The sequence below is a fragment of the Narcine bancroftii genome, chromosome 13 (assembly GCF_036971445.1).
Source record: "Narcine bancroftii isolate sNarBan1 chromosome 13, sNarBan1.hap1, whole genome shotgun sequence".
NCBI classification, from domain to species: Eukaryota; Metazoa; Chordata; class Chondrichthyes; order Torpediniformes; family Narcinidae; genus Narcine; species Narcine bancroftii.
In genome coordinates, this window is record NC_091481.1 from 29,619,414 (window position 1) to 29,635,933 (window position 16,520).

At 42.0% G+C, this 16,520-nt stretch overlaps 1 protein-coding gene across 4 annotated transcripts in view; it reads left to right on the forward strand.

Moving 5' to 3' along the window:
- The window catches only part of recql (RecQ helicase-like), a 42,508-nt gene that overhangs the window by 23,635 nt on the left and 2,353 nt on the right, over nt 1-16,520 (forward strand). For all 4 annotated transcript variants that reach the window (XM_069909378.1, XM_069909379.1, XM_069909380.1 and 1 more), the window contains 8 exons: nt 2,805-2,886; nt 4,680-4,828; nt 6,917-7,034; nt 9,039-9,177; nt 10,635-10,726; nt 12,430-12,649; nt 14,086-14,206; nt 15,751-15,907. In XM_069909378.1, coding sequence (XP_069765479.1) covers nt 2,805-2,886; nt 4,680-4,828; nt 6,917-7,034; nt 9,039-9,177; nt 10,635-10,726; nt 12,430-12,649; nt 14,086-14,206; nt 15,751-15,891 — 1,062 coding nt within the window. In that variant the 3' untranslated portion in view covers nt 15,892-15,907. The remainder of the gene's footprint in view (nt 1-2,804; nt 2,887-4,679; nt 4,829-6,916; nt 7,035-9,038; nt 9,178-10,634; nt 10,727-12,429; nt 12,650-14,085; nt 14,207-15,750; nt 15,908-16,520) is intronic.

Sequence of the window (16,520 nt, forward strand, 5' to 3'; positions counted from 1 at the left end):
CAACTTTCTTACCAGTTCAATTGTGACATTGCAGATTTAATCCATTTCTACTGATTGCATAGTACACATTCCAACCAGGACTCTGCACCAGTCCACTTTCACACCTGTTTTCAACAATTCGAGTAAGGAAGAAATTAATGTTATCATCTTTCTGCATAAACTGTTCATGGTGACTGAGTGAAAGATAATCCAGTGTGGGAGGTGGCCCAGGATGAACCAGACGAAAGAAAAAGAGAACAGCACTTGTCCCATTAATGTATCATAATGCTTTACAGATGTCATTGGGCAAAATTTAGCCGTGAGCCTATGGAACAAAGTTAAACCAGGTGATTTGAAAAATGAAAGATGCATTTTAAGAAATTAATAAATGAGCAAAGTGAGTTAAGAGGGAAAAGATTTAAAAGGGACCTGAAGAACATCTTTCTCACACAGAGGTTGATGGGTGTGTGGAATGAGCTGGCAGAGGAATGGGTAGAGATGGGGGAAATTATAATGTTTAAAATACATTTCAACAATATGGGTGAATGCAGGCAAAGGGGACTAGCTTAGTTGGAAAAGTTGGTTGGCATGGACTTTGAGCTGAAAGGTCAGTTTCTGTGCTAAAAAACCCCTGAGTCCGTGAGCTTTGGGATCAGAATACTACTTGGCAATTCATGGCTAAATGAAAAGAATGTAGGTGACCAAATTAGTGGAACTGAATGTTCTGGAGGTGAGGAGGATGAGACCATTGAATTTGAGGGGAAAAAAAATGGATGTTTAAAAATCAAACTTTTCTTAGATTGGGCCTCAGTAGTAGGTCAGTAAGCTTCCAGAAGCAGGGGACAGGGACATTTTCTTTGGCTTGGCTTCGCGGACGAAGATTTATGGAGGGGGTAAAAAGTCCACGTCAGCTGCAGGCTCGTTTGTAGCTGACAAGTCCGATGCGGGACAGGCAGACACGATTGCAGCGGTTGCAAGGGAAAATTGGTTGGTTGGGGTTGGGCGTTGGGTTTTTCCTCCTTTGCCTTTTGTCAGTGAGGTGGGCTCTGCGGTCTTCTTCAAAGGAGGTTGCTGCCCGCCAAACTGTGAGGCGCCAAGATGCACGGTTTGAGGCGTTATCAGCCCACTGGCGGTGGTCAATGTGGCAGGCACCAAGAGATTTCTTTAGGCAGTCCTTGTACCTTTTCTTTGGTGCACCTCTGTCACGGTGGCCAGTGGAGAGCTCGCCATAAAACACGATCTTGGGAAGGCGATGGTCCTCCATTCTGGAGATGTGACCCATCCAGCGCAGCTGGATCTTCAGCAGCGTGGACTCGATGCTGTCGACCTCTGCCATCTCGAGTACTTCGACGTTAGGGGTGTAAGCGTTCCAATGGATGTTGAGGATAGAGCGGAGACAACGCTGGTGGAAGCGTTCTAGGAGCCGTAGGTGGTGCCGGTAGAGGACCCATGATTCGGAGCCGAACAGGAGTGTGGGTATGACCCACACTCCTGTATACGCTTATCTTTGTGAGGTTTTTCAGTTGGTTGTTTTTCCAGACTCTTTTGTGTAGTCTTCCAAAGGCGCTATTTGCCTTGGCGAGTCTGATGTCTATCTCATTGTCGATCCTTGCATCTGATGAAATGGTGCAGCCGAGATAGGTAAACTGGTTGACCGTTTTGAGTTTTGTGTGCCCGATGGAGATGTGGGGGGGCTGGTAGTCATGGTGGGGAGCTGGCTGATGGAGGACCTCAGTTTTCTTCAGGCTGACTTCCAGGCCAAACATTTTGGCAGTTTCCGCAAAGCAGGACGTCAAGCGCTGAAGAGCTGGCTCTGAATGGGCAACTAAAGCGGCATCATCTGCAAAGAGTAGTTCACGGACAATTTTCTCTTGTGTCTTGGTGTGAGCTTGCAGGCGCCTCAGATTGAAGAGACTGCCATCCCTGCGGTACCGGATGTAAACAGCGTCTTCATTGTTGGGGTCTTTCATGGCTTGGTTCAGCATCATGCTGAAGAAGATTGAAAAGAGGGTTGGTGCGAGAACACAGCCTTGCTTCACGCCATTGTTAATGGAGAAGGGTTCAGAGAGCTCATTGCTGTATCTGACCCGACCTTGTTGGTTTTCGTGCAGTTGGATAATCATGTTGAGGAACTTTGGGGGACATCCGATGCGCTCTAGTATTTGCCAAAGCCCTTTCCTGCTCATGGTGTCGAAGGCTTTGGTGAGGTCAACAAAGGTGATGTAGAGTCCTTTGTTTTGTTCTCTGCACTTTTCTTGGAGCTGTCTGAGGGCAAAGACCATGTCAGTGGTTCCTCTGTTTGCGCGAAAGCCGCACTGTGATTCTGGGAGAATATTCTCGGCGACACTAGGTATTATTCTATTTAGTAGAATCCTAGCGAAGATTTTGCCTGCAATGGAGAGCAACGTGATTCCCCTGTAGTTTGAGCAGTCTGATTTCTCGCCTTTGTTTTTGTACAGGGTGATGATGGTGGCATCACGAAGATCCTGAGGCAGTTTACCTTGGTCCCAACAAAGCTTGAAAAACTCATGCAGTTTGGCATGCAGAGTTTTGCCGCCAGCCTTCCAGACTTCCAGACATACAGATTAGAATATAGACAGAGTATGTTTATCTGTTTAGGTTTACAGAAAGGAGGAAGGTTGGCCCGAGAAAATCGTCCACACGAGACAGGAAGAATCTGTTGTTATGAAGCAGTAACTCACAGGGTCATTGAGAAAGTGCAAAATATCTTAGGGTTTGAAAGATGAAAGAAATCCAGACTGATTAGACCTGCATCTCATTTTCTCCAGAGTGTACTTTATAATTTTTGTTAAAAATTTTCACAGATCCGACAGAAACCAGCAAGTTTTGAAGGCTGCATTGAAGATATGGTCAGAATCATCAACGGACGTTACAAAGGGAAATCAGGTAATTATTTTAATATTGGACTTAACCATCAAATCAGACTAGATTCATATGCTCTCTGGGCGCCCATGGATGAATAAGATCACAAATATTCCCAAACATCATACAGTCCAATCTGTTTCCAACTAATTCTTCTGCAAATCTTCCTGTTGATTTAAGAAGACTTTCATACCGTACTTGAAGGTCCCTGACCCTCAATTCCCATTCCGACCTTACTTACCTGACTTATTTTTCTCTCAGTGTCATTTAAGAAACATCAGACCTCCTGATAATAAAAACCACGTTGTGGGAGAAACTCAGCAGGTCATACAGCGTACGTTAAATAGTAAAGGTAATTAAGACTTTTGGGCCTGAGTCTTTCAAGGTATGACCAATATGGATGGAGGCAACTGAATAAAAAGACAGGGGAGAGGTAGGGGGAGGAGCATGGATTTACAGACATGAGGTCATAAGTGCATGTGGAAGGGAGGGCGCAAGAGGGAGGGAGTTGGGGAGGAACTAGGTGGGATGGAATGGGGAGCTGGGGAAGCCAGAGGGGGGAGGGGGTTTGAAGGCTGGGGAGGAGAGCTCAAAGGGGTAGATGGGGGTGAGCAGAGAGAGGAGATAGGAAATATAAGGAGTGGTGGTGGTGGGGGAAATAAGCCTGGGCAAAATTCCTATTAGCTTCCAAAGTTCTTTTGAAGTAACGTCGAACTAGCTGCAGAAAATATGTGAATCACTAAGCAGTGTGCATACTATTTGGATTTAGGGAGCCTCAATTAGATCACCATCTAGAAAAGCTCCTTTTCTCCATAATAACTTACTGTACATCAAATATAATATAAAAAGTAGGGCTTCCTTTATTGTCTCAAAAAGGATCCCAACACAAAAAGTTGACTCTCCATTTCTCTCTCTGGGTGCTGCCTGAATCCTTCCAGCTCCCCTTTGCTCAAGATTTCACCATCTACGTGTATAGTTAGTTTTTCTGCAGGCTTGTTTGTACTCCGAAGGGGTTTAAGCCTCTTGTGTGTGAGTGCCAAATTCTGCATTTCATTCATGTTTTTGGAAAGGGGTGGGGAGCGAGAGGAAAGGAGACAGAGGGGTTAGGACTGGGCAAGGGTGTTAATGGGAGTTGGAGAACCTCTTCCCTCTCTACTATGAAAGAGGTGATTTTCCAAATCCTCTGCCCTCTTCCCTTATCACTTCTCAACTTCTTTCTCTTCTACCCTCCCACCTGTATTCACTTCTTATCTATTAACCTGTGCTTCCTCCCCTGCTTCCCTCCTTTCCTATCCTCCTCCCCCAACTTTTTTATTCTACTAGCTTTTCCAGGTGCCCCGATGAAGGGCTCAGGCCCAAAATGGTGGTTGCCTTTCACTTCCTTTAGATGTTGCGTGACCTGCTGAGTTTATCCAGCACACTTGTGCTAAACAAATGTTGGTTTATTAATGGGAGTAACATCCAATAGTCTGGTTAATCTGCCATTCCAGCCTCTAAAGTCCTAAGGTGACATTTGTCTTTGGATCGATTGTCCAGGTGATGTTTTTAGAGACATACTTATTCAGCACAGTAACAGCCCCTTCTGCCTAACTCATTCATGCTGACCAAGATGTTTACCTATGTTTGGCCCATATCCATATCCATGCCCCAATCTGAATGTCTAATCTAAATATTGTAATTGTAACCCCCCCTCCCCCTCTAATTTTCTCTTCTGATTTCTGTGGATCTGTGTGCTACTTCATCTAACATTGTGTTCCAAGTTCTACTTCTACTGGTATGTACTGCAGGCTGAATTTTCATTTTAATTTTGCCCCTAGGAATCATCTATTGTTTTTCCCAGAAAGACACTGAGCAGGTTACAATGAGCCTACAAAAACTGGGTATTTCAGCTGGGTGTTACCATGCCAATATGGAGGCAACGATGAAAAGCAAAGTCCATAAGGACTGGAGTCTGAACATAATAAAGGTCTGGTAAAATGAGAAAGATTTCTCAAAACATTCTTCTGTTCCTTGTTAATTTTTGAAACATGCAGTGTTTCAGGAGTTTCATGTGCTTTTTTGGTCTTTTGGGTACTTTGGAAGTATAAGCACTAATATGGTGAGGTGCTCTGTCTAGTAACGACTCACAGAGAGATGTGATCTTTTTTATTTTGGCTTTATTTGATTGGCTCTTTTTCTTACATCAGAATATGGTATTATTATAGAAGTAATATTAGGCTGGGCTTCATATTCAAAATTCAATATCTTTTATTGTCTTTGTAATAAAACAGTGTCATATTACATGAAATTCTTTTTGCCTGCTGTAAGGCAGACAGATTCACCATCGGCAGAAATTGCCTGAAGCGTCTTTTACAGTCAGAGAGGGAGAAGCGAAAGGGAGTGTCCGTAGATTCGCCTCCAGCACTCTGTGGATCATTTGAATGATGCCACCTTCAGTTGCACGGCAGTATCTTAAAGCATTGATGTGTCAGTCTCTGTCTAGAGTGGGACTTCATTTTCTGCTCAAATGCAGGCCCTCTGTGGGTCTCTGAAAAATCTTTTGTACATCACTGTTCAGCTGGTGGCTTAGATTTCAAAGCCCCTCTTCCATTCCTGGTTTACTACACCCACTGTCCCATCAGTTGCGGTATGATGGTCCTTACTTCGACGTTAACCTAGGAGCTGCTCTGTACAGAAGGGCTGGTGTGCTCAAATCCATAAGGCATAGGAGCAGAATTATGCCATTCAGCTCATAAAATCTGCCCTGCTGTTCTACCATAGCTGATTTACTATCTTTTCCACCCCATTCTCCTGCCTTCTTCCCATGACCCTTGATTCCCTTCCCAATCGAGAACCTATCTACCTCTGTCTTAAATATGCCCAATGACTTTGCTTCCACATTCATCAGTAGCAACCAATTTCATATTTTCACCAGCCTCTGGGTAAAGATTTCCTCGTCATCTCTGTTCCACATTTCTGTTTTTGCATTTTAAGACTGTGCTCTCTCGTCTCAGACTCTCCCATCATATGAAACATCTTCTCCATGTCCAGGCCTTTCAGTATTCAATAGGTTTCAATGAGATTTCCCCCCCCTCCCTACCCCATTCTTCTAAACTCCACCAAAAACAGTCCCAGAGCCATCAAGCACTCTTCATATGATAATCCTTCATTCCAGGAATCATTCTTGTGAACCTCCTCTGGATCCTCTCCAATCTCAGCACATCCTTTTTTATAGAAAGCACCAAAACTGCTCACAATACTCCGTGTGGTTTTTCATATGCCTTATAACACCTCAACATTGCATCCCCGCTTTTATATTTCAAACCCTCTTGAGAAAGATGCCCTCTGCAAATTCCCATTGTAAAAATTAAATGATGGCAGAGAGCTACATCAGTGAAGAGGGAGATGCTTTAGCACGTTTCCCTTTGAAGAAAGAAGGAATAAGTGATATGCTGGTTAATATCATGGGAGAGATTTCTGCTTCCATGCTTTGGTATCTATGAACTGATTGCCCAATGTGAATTTCAGTGAGATGAAAAGAGTTTACACAGTCTACAATTGGCAGACAGGATGTTCCACTTGAACATCATCTGGGCAGAGAAGGTCAAAACTACTCTCATACATCCACAATTTTTAAGAGATTGGTTTGCTTACTGAGTAAAATAAATACTGTTATAGAATCATATAGGAGGGAAACCGATTCTTCTGCCCACAGAGACTGTGCCAACCATCAAGCTCTTATTCTGACTAATCCCCCTTTATTCTTCCACACCACTTTCCCCTATGCCCAGATTCTGCCACTCACCTACACACTGAGGATATTTTACAATGGCCAATTAAACTACCAACCTACATGTCTTTGGGAGATGGGAGGACACTGAAGCACCCGGAGGAAATCCAAGGTGTATTTCATTCCCTTAATATTTTGACTAAATTTTAAAAAGACATAGATAGGTGAAGATATTATAATGCATCTAACCTAACCCATTTAATTGGAGCTGTCCTGCTTTTTAAAACTTGGTTGATGCATTTTTTAAATGGCTTAATTTTAATTCTCAAATATTTTCTTCCTTAGGTTGTCGTGGCAACAGTGGCATTTGGCATGGGCATTGACAAAGCTGACGTGAGATTTGTGTTCCACCAGTCTCTCAGCAAATCCATGGAGAATTACTACCAGGAGAGTGGGCGGGCAGGTGCAGTATCAGGAAGGACCTGATTCCTAAATGTGATAGGCTAAATAGTCACCAAAATGATCGCCTGGCATTAACATATTATTTTGTTCAAATATGAATGGAATCAAAAAATAATTATCACTTTTTTTCTCAACCCCTGCATGATGATCTGTTGCTTCAAATATTTGTCCAGCTCCTCCTCTGATGCTGTCTCCTGCAGGAGCTTCTCTGGCAAATCATTTCATCTTCCAATAATTTTTTTCTTTTTCCTGGTGATTATCCTAAATGTATGTCTTGCTGCAGTATTTTTGTTTCAATAATCTTAATCAAGTCTCAGAAATGGAAGTAATGTGTCAATAGACTATGCACTCTAAAAAGAACTCAATTAATATTTGGAGTGAAACGCAGAGGTCTCCCATGGACAATATGAAACCTGCTGAGTTCCTCCAGCATTTTCGTGCTTTTACGATTAATATTTGGGATCTAAGCCTTTCTGATGAGGACTCATCAGTTGCTCATTCCTAAATTCCTTTGTGTTGGCGGTGGTGAGCTAGCTGCCATCTTGAATTGCCTCACTCCTTCAAAGAGGCTACAAATGTTGGGGAGGGAGTTCCAATGATTTAGACCCTGGATGATGCTTTTTGAGAGCTGTTGAAGCTGCATTCATGCACATATTTCATTGTATTCCAAGTGGTGGAAACGCTTCATAGAACATAGAACATTCCAGCAAAATACATGTCCTTCAGCCCATGACGTTGTGCTGACTTGTATATACCTACCAAAAAAACCTACCTCATAACCCTCTATTTTTCTTTCATCCATCTTCCTGTCGAAGAGGCTCTTAAATGCCTCTATTGTTTCAGCCTCCGCCAGCATCCTTGGCAATGCATTCCATGCACCCACAACACTCTGAGCAAAAATCCTACCCCTAAACTTTCCTCCCTTCTTGCTGCACAGCAACCCTTCACGCTGCACCGCAGCCCTTCACGTGTAGGTGTTAGAAGGTGAGTTACTTGCTACAGGATACCTAGCCGATGATGCCCTGAAGAACTCTTGTCACAATGCACTATATATTTTTTTTAAAAGTGCTGGAGAAGCTAAGCAGGTCAGCCATTAAAAAAAAAAAGGGCTTTGACATTAGACCAAAGTAAACCTGTTGTTCTACTTCCTATGGATGTTGCCTAACCTGCCGAGTTTCCCCTGCATTTTTGTGCACTGCCTTGCTTGCTTTCTGTAGCATTGGCCTGGGTCTGGGGTATTTTACCGTACCAACTTCTTCTGTGTGAATTGTTATTGTTATTCCCCAATGCCTAATAACGTTAGCTTTACCAGAACTCCCTGAAAGCAACACTTAAATTAAATCTTGTTGCTTTTCTAACCTCCCCGTCGAGTTTATACAATGATTAAAGTGTTCTATTTCTCTGGGGATTTTTGGTGTCACGATGAATATTTGAAACCTAATAAATGTTGGTAAAAGTGCTGAATGTTGATAAGCTACTCAACCATGTGGGAAAAGGAGTGAACATTCAAGGTATTTCTTTGGCCTTTGTCAATGAATGAGATTATAATCTCATCTCTAGAGGGGTATGGACTGGGTGCTGGTCAGTGGGACTAGGAGGGTGGGGATTTGCTACGGCATGGACTAGTAGGGCCGATATGGCCTGTTCTGTGCTGTAAATGGTTATATGGTTAATCATTTTTTAAAACACAAATGTGTTGGAAAAATTTCAGCTGGTCATGAAAGTGTTCGTTATAGCAGAGATGCATAACCAACGTTTTGGTCCTGAGCCCCTTGGCATCCCTTTCCACTAATCGCACCTTTGGTTACATAACCAACATTTCGGGCCTGAGCCCTTTGCACATAACGAGCAATCTTGTTGTTTCCCTGTCTGATTTTTGCTAATTTGTGCCAGATTAAATACGAAGAGAGTCACCGTCTTGTACACTGTACCAACGAAGCAGGATGGAGACCTCCTTAATTTGAAAGTAGCTTCTTTACATCAACCTCTTTTTTATGTTTTGCAGGTCGTGATGACCTCAAAGCTGATTGCATTCTGTACTACGGATTTATGGATATTTTCAGGCAAAGCTCAATGGTAGTTATGGAGAATGTTGGACAACAAAAACTTTATGAGATAGTGGAATATTGCCAGGATTCAAGAAGGTACAGTAGATTGATCTGTTTCTCCTAATATCCTCTAAAGAAAGCTCATGGTGCCAGTGACTTCATCCCAGCTGAGCGTCAATTGCTGGGATGATGTCATTGAAACTCAGTCTCCAATGAGCTTTGAAACCAGGATTGAAAAAAAGACGTATTGTTCTAATCTCACCAAGTTATTTTGGGAGAAGGGAAAAAAATATAAGATGGAGTGACTTCCTCTTGAAGATGTTTTATGGTGAATACAGGTATGCACCGCTTTACGAAACTAGAGAGGTTCCTATGGAACCTTTTGTAAGCCGAAATGGTGTAAAACGAAGAAGTGATTACCACTATGGGAAAAATTTTTGTGTTCCCTGACCCCAAAAAAACTCCCACCAAATCATACTAAATAACACACAAAACCTCAGATAACTCTAACATATAGTAAAAGCGGGAATGATATAAATACACAGCTACTGGCCACCGAGACAGAGGTGCACCAAAGAAGAGGTACTGCTTAAAGAAATCTCTTGGTGCCTGCCACATTGACTACCGCCAGTGGGCTGATATCGCCTCCAACTGTGCATCTTGGCGCCTCACAGTTCGGCGGGCAGCAACCTCCTTTGAAGAAGATCGCAGAGCCCACCTCACTGACAAAAGACAAAGGAGGAAAAACCCAACACCCAACCCCAACCCACCAATTTTCCCTTGCAACCGCTGCAACCATGCCTGTCTGTCCCGCATCGGACTTGTCAGTCACCAACGAGCCTGCACAGACGTGGACATACCCCTCCATAAATCTTCATCCGTGAAGCCAAGCCAAAGAAAAGATAAAGAAGAAATATAAAGTAGAAATAATGTTATGTACAGTGTAGTTTCACTTTGCAGAATTGGGAAGACAGCGAGTTTTGACTGCCCCGCCGGCCTCCCTGTGACAGACAGCTCTACTGGCCACTTTTTCATAAAAGTGAAAATCCTTTTGTAAAAGTGAACACAAGCTTATTCATAAAAGTGAATTTGTGTAAAGCGCGTATTTGTAAAGCAGAGTATACCTGTACTTTAACATTATGACGTGGCCTTAACCCAATTCGTATAATAAGATAGTCACACTGAAGAGGTCTTAATGCAGTCTGTATATTAATACTGTACATTTACACTGTGAATGCCGCTAATCAGTCTTAAAATATGGTACATTTACATCATTGTTTTACAATGTTAACTCTATGTAAGAAGTGCCCAGTTGAATTTTCCAAGTTGTTCAGAACAACTTGAGAGTGGTAATTGTTGTGTTTCACTCAGGAGACAATGGATTGTCAATTACATAACACTGATTAAATTTCTGGATAATAGCAATGTACACTATTCATATTCACACAGCTGTAACCAGCTATAATCCACATAGTGACATTAATAATGCTATACAATTGAGTGGCTGGAGGTGAATCATATGTTTATTGTGCCTCATTCTACCCTGTTTCCAGATGTAGACGTGAGCAGATAGCACAACATTTTGATGAAGTCTGGGAATCCACAAAGTGTGACAAGATGTGTGACAACTGCAACAGTGAAGCATGTAAGTCCTTTCTGAACCAGAAAGACAAACATTAAGTCTCAAATTTAGTAAAGGAAGACTGAGGCATTGATGAAGAAGAGCATATGAGAATTAGTCCAGCAAGACACAAAAGCTGATTGTAAAAAGAGAAAGAGCAGTTGAAGTCAATGAAAGAACACGACAGGAGATGAATCAAGTAACTCCATACAAGCACAAGAAATAGGAGCAGGAGAAGCTTAATGGATCAGTCAGCATCCATGGATAGAAATGGTCCTGACTCAAAACGTTGTCTGACTATTTATTTTCACGGAGTCTGCCTCACTTTGTTCACTTAAGATGCCAGCATCTGTAGCCTCTGTTTCATTGGAAATCACCATTTGGTGATGTATACGAGCCTACACTGCCATTCGTTAAAATCATCGTTAACGTCAGCTCCAGTTTCTAGCACAGCACCCTTGATGTCCAAAAATCAATGGATAACTTTTGAATGAACACAATAACTGAACTTCCATGACCCTCTGAGGTGGGAAATTCCAAAGGCTGACTGGCTTCTGAGTGAGGGAATTTCTCTTGAGCCCTGTCTTAAAATGGCTAGCCCCTTATTTTGAATCTGTTCCCTGGACTTCTTTGCCAGGTGAAATGTCTTTCCTGTCAAATCCTTTGAGAACTTTGACTATTTCAGTGAAATCTCCTCTCATTCTTCTAAACGTGTGTCATTCTACTCAATCTCTACTCGCACAGGAGAAGTGTGTCCTTTCACAACAAGACCAAAACTGCACACAATTGTCCAAGTAAAGCACGATGGTTACAACAAGAATTACGTGTGCAAGTTTTTTTTTCCCCCAAAATCAAAGTTCAAATTTATTGTCAGAGAACAAGGATGGTGCATTTTGGATAATGGGGGGAAGCTGGGGCACCCGGGCGAGGTCCACGTGTACACAGAGAGGGCGTGCAAACTCCTTGCAGACACTGCTGGATTCGAACCCCAGCCACGCTAACCATGCCACCCTAATAGCGACTGTCTGCCTTGAGACAGTCAGAAAACAATTTTGAGTAACATTACGTGTTCTGTACAATTCAAGGCGAGGTAGGGAGGGTTTATAACTTTTTAAAATAAATAAATGGTTCAGCACAACTTTGAGGGCCAAAGAGCCTGTACTGTGCTGTAGTGTTCTATGATATCACATACAACCGTGAGATTCTTTTCCCTCTTGTAATAAGGACTGATGTACCATTAGTCCTCCTAATTTCTTGTAGTACTTGTCTTCAGTGACATGTTCAAGACCATCAACACCACCCAATCTCTCACCAGGTAACTAATGCTTGCTTCAGGTGTTATTGTGAAGACTAGCTTGAATATGTAAAACTATTGTCATTTTAATTCCTACAACTCCACCCATCACCATAGAACTGGAGGAAGCCTGTTTAAATAAATTTTGGAAGTTGATTGGCAATGAAGATTCAAATTCCCATTTATATTTCCGTGAATGAATAGTAGTGCTGAAGAGGATTCTTCTCCATGTACAAGTTGCTTGTACATGGAAGAGGGAACTATTTTCTAGAAAGGAGCTGCTGTTGAACTGAAGGTACATTTCCACGAGGAATCAAATCTTTATTAAATGTGTACATCTTCCAATGTATAACCAATGGTGTAATCATTAACTAATACAGAATGAAGAATGATTGATTTTGGTGCTAATTTATTCAATTTTTTTGGCTTGCAGCTCCGGAAAAGATTGATATAACTGGTTATTGTCTTGATTTGGTCAAAATACTGAAAAATGCCGAACAACTTGATGAAAAACTCACTCCGTTAAAATTAATTGAAGCATGGAATGGGAAGGGTCCTTCAAAACTGAGGCTGACCTCTGTAATGCCTCCAAATCTATCCAGGAATGAAATGGAGGATGTGATTGTCCACCTCCTTCTACAAAATTACTTGAAGTGAGTACAATGGTCCATCAATAAATTCACAAGGAGAATTAAAAAAACACTAGAATAAAAAATGGCAAAGCTTGGAAATGAGGGCATTAAGGCAGGCATTGAAAAGTTTTAGGGAGGGTCTGAAATTTATAAGCGGTTTTGCAGAGGAAAAATGGCAAAAGCTTCCTTCCATGATATAGCCAATGCCTGAGATTGTTCAGAGAAGATCTCATACCTTTTGGTACGTAGATTGTTTTATTTAAATATTATTTAAAAGGAAACCAGACCAAGGTTTTGTGAATGGAATGGAATGCAGGAGGCATTTCATGGATGCAGAAGTGGGATTAAAGTAAATTCCTCCTGGTGATGGCAAAGGCACCCATTTCTTCCTGAGACTTAGTTTCTGGAAGGAAGTACAGGAGCACTAAGCCAGCCTGGGAAATAGCTTCTTCCCACAGGCTATAAGATTGATGAATGATAGATATCCTGTAACTGAGTAAATCATTCCAAATGTATGTATATTTATTTTAAATTCTATCTTTATGTATCTTTATTCTATATATGTGATTACTGTGTATTTTGAGTGCATGTGTGTGCACTGTGGTCCAGAGAAATACTTTTTTGTTTGGTTGTAAATGTACGGTTAGAGGATAAATGTGAATTTGGTTTCTCTCGATGCTTTGACATGTGCTCACTATAAGTTAAATTAAGGGTCTCCAAAGTGGTCGATATCAAATCCCACGGATCAATGGGACCATTCATGGAGTCGTTAAATGCCAGGGGGTTGAAAAGGAGTCAATAAATGGGGAGGACAGCGCGGTGGTCGATTTTAAAATAGCACCTCCCCCACCACCCCCCGGCTTGGTCTAGCACAGCCACCGCCATCTCACACCTCACATTCCCTGACCAGCACAGGGGCAGGGTTGGGGTGGGGGAAGGCTTGCCTGCCATGAATCTTCGTGTGCTGCCATCATGCTTCCCCTGTATCATGCATGTGCCAGCCGGCGCTTTGAGCATTGCTGACACATATGCCCCTCATCGCGCACTGCCAGCTGGCTGTGCGCAGCCTGCAGACTCCAGCATACTGCATTTAACAGGAGAGTGGCATTTCTGTCCCTTAATTTGTCCTCCATTTGGGGGTATATGGCCTATACCCCCAAATGGAGGATAAATTAATACCAGCTCAAGGTGGTGCCGGATGGAGGATAGAGGGCTCAAAACCCAGAGTGTCCAGCCTAAAATCAGACTTTTGACCACCCTACCTAGTGCTTCCCTTCCCCCCCCCCCCCCACTCCCCCACACCCCTGTCCAGCGCTGGGATTCCATGCTTGGGGGTCAATGAGGGACCACATAGTCCTTGAAGGGGTCGACGGTCTAAAAGGTTTGGGGACCCCTGAGTTAAATTTGCATTGTGGTCATTTTGCCCATTACATTTGTGCCATTTTTTTGGTTTCCAGAGAAGAGTTCAGCTTTACTGCGTTTGCAACCATTTCATACTTAAAAGCAGCTCCCAAGGCCAATCTACTGAGTAGCAATAAGCATGTTGTTTCCATGTATCTGCGGACGAGAACGAGCAAGGTAATTATTGGAAGAATTGCTTTAAAACCAGGATTTGTAGATCAGAACATTACAGATGCCTCAGATATAATCTTCCATGTTCTCTTGCTTTAGGGAACCTTTTTTTGAGAGTATCTGAAAGATGGCTTAAGCTTGGAGCACATGACATGCCAGAATCCTAAAACCTCTTCCCTTGTATATGTTCTTGGGTTTTTCTGCAAACTCCTTACACTGTGGGAGCTTGGTTGTCACCTCCAAACAGCTATGTAGCTCATTGAAAGAATTGTGAATGAAAGATTATTTACTCGTGTAAAATGTCCATGGAGGAAACCCAAGAAAATTATCGACCAGTGAGTCTAGGGACATTCTGAAATCTATAATTAAGGATATAAATGGTGAACTTTTTTTTTGACTGAACAGCGAACCAGCATGGATTTATAAAAAGGCAGGTAATTCTTGATGAATGTTTTGAATGAGTGGCTTAAGTAACATGACTTTGAGAAGGGATTTAATGAAGTCACTCTTTTGGAAAAAAAAATTGAAACTTGGGGAATTGGAAGCAAATCTGTTTAGGAAACTGCCTGAAGATGCAGATGATGGGGATTTAATTCAATGTAGAGATGGTTACAGGCTCTTCCAGCCCACGAGCCTGCCACCCAATTATACCCATGAACCTTTCAACCTCGTACATCATTAGAATGTTGGAGGAAACCCATTGATCAGTAAGGATCTGTGTGAAAATCTCAACTATTTATCATATATTTTTAACAATTTAAATGAACATTGGTACTGCCACAAAAAGCATTTACCAGTATATTCGGAAGATAGGCCAAACTGAGGCAAGTGAGTCTTAACGTGAGAAACATCAGCCCAACCAACAAAAAAAAGCGAATGTAACCTTGATGACTCACTGCAGTGTACCTCAGCTCATGTAAGGGGGAGTAGGAGAGGAAGGTCAGATGGCCCATGGCATCAGAGCGACTATTTTGTTTCCAAGGTTGCTGAATTCAGCCATCCAGGCATGTCGAGGTTCTACTATGTCATTCTTGACAATTAAACTTAAAACATTAAAATATTGAGAATCCTGGAGACATGCTGTTGAATTAATTGATCACTTAGTATTTGATTTAATTGATGAGACATTGTTAGGTCTTTGTACTTCATTTTATGATGGGGCAGTAAAGAATTTATTTTAACATTATGCAAATAATATAAAAGGCCACATGTGCAGACATGTGGGTGGAGACTTGGTAATGACCATACTACTGTAAGTTGACTGAAATTGATTTCAAGTTCAGAATTGACATGTGACTATCCCCATTCACTGAATCTCTGGATAAATAACCCAGTTTGTATCAGAAGGAGCTTTTGCTTTTTCCTCTCTTTAATGAGTCTCTGGTTTCTGAGTATATTGACTTGTTTTGCTCTGAATCATAATTATGACATCCGCCAATTCAAAGACCAATAGTGTGCCAATAAATATTGTGTAATAAAATGCATTAGTTTGTTTAATATTTGTTTCTAAGAGCAAGGCAGATTTCCATAGATTTGTATTCCAACTCCAGATGAAATCTCCTGCTGCGGAAGTCCCAGAAATCAAAGGTACGAAACAGAAAGATTGTGGGAACAAGCGTCCTGCTGCAAAAACTGTTACTAGCTCGAAGAAGAGTAAGCTGTCCAAGGCCAAGACACTTATCGTGGATTGATTCATTCTATTAGAAGGTAAGATTTACTTCATCAGACTTCTTTCCAAAATATCTGGTTTATCAGATAATTAGATTGGCTTGTGCTGCAACAAAGATTGACAAAGTTTACAGTTTGATTCACAATAAAACATCGGTATTCAGTTTATTTATTTATTATCACACTGAAAGCATTCTGACAAGTGCAGCAGTGGGGTTGCACTCTTCCTTATATAATCTGATAGTTAACATTTTGTCAAGGTTTCGTTAAAGGATTCTAAAGAAGAGATTTACAAAGAAAATTCTTTGCTTGATTATGCACATTTTTGCACTGTTGTTTATCCTCTAATGTACTAAGGCAAAGGAGGAAAAACCCAACACCCAACCCCAACCAACCAATTTTCCCCTGCAACCGCTGCAATCGTGTCTGCCTGTACCGCATCGGACTTGTCAGCCACAAACGAGCCTACAGCTGACGTGGACTTTTTACCCCCTCCATAAATCTTCGTCCGCGAAGCCAAGCCAAAGAATGTACTAGAGGATAGAGCAGGGGAACGTAATCGAGTGGCGAGGCAGCAAACTTGCTGCTACTTCAGAGTTCCAGCAACTCAGACAATCCAGGGTGCTGTTGTGTGGAGTTTGCAAGTTGTCCC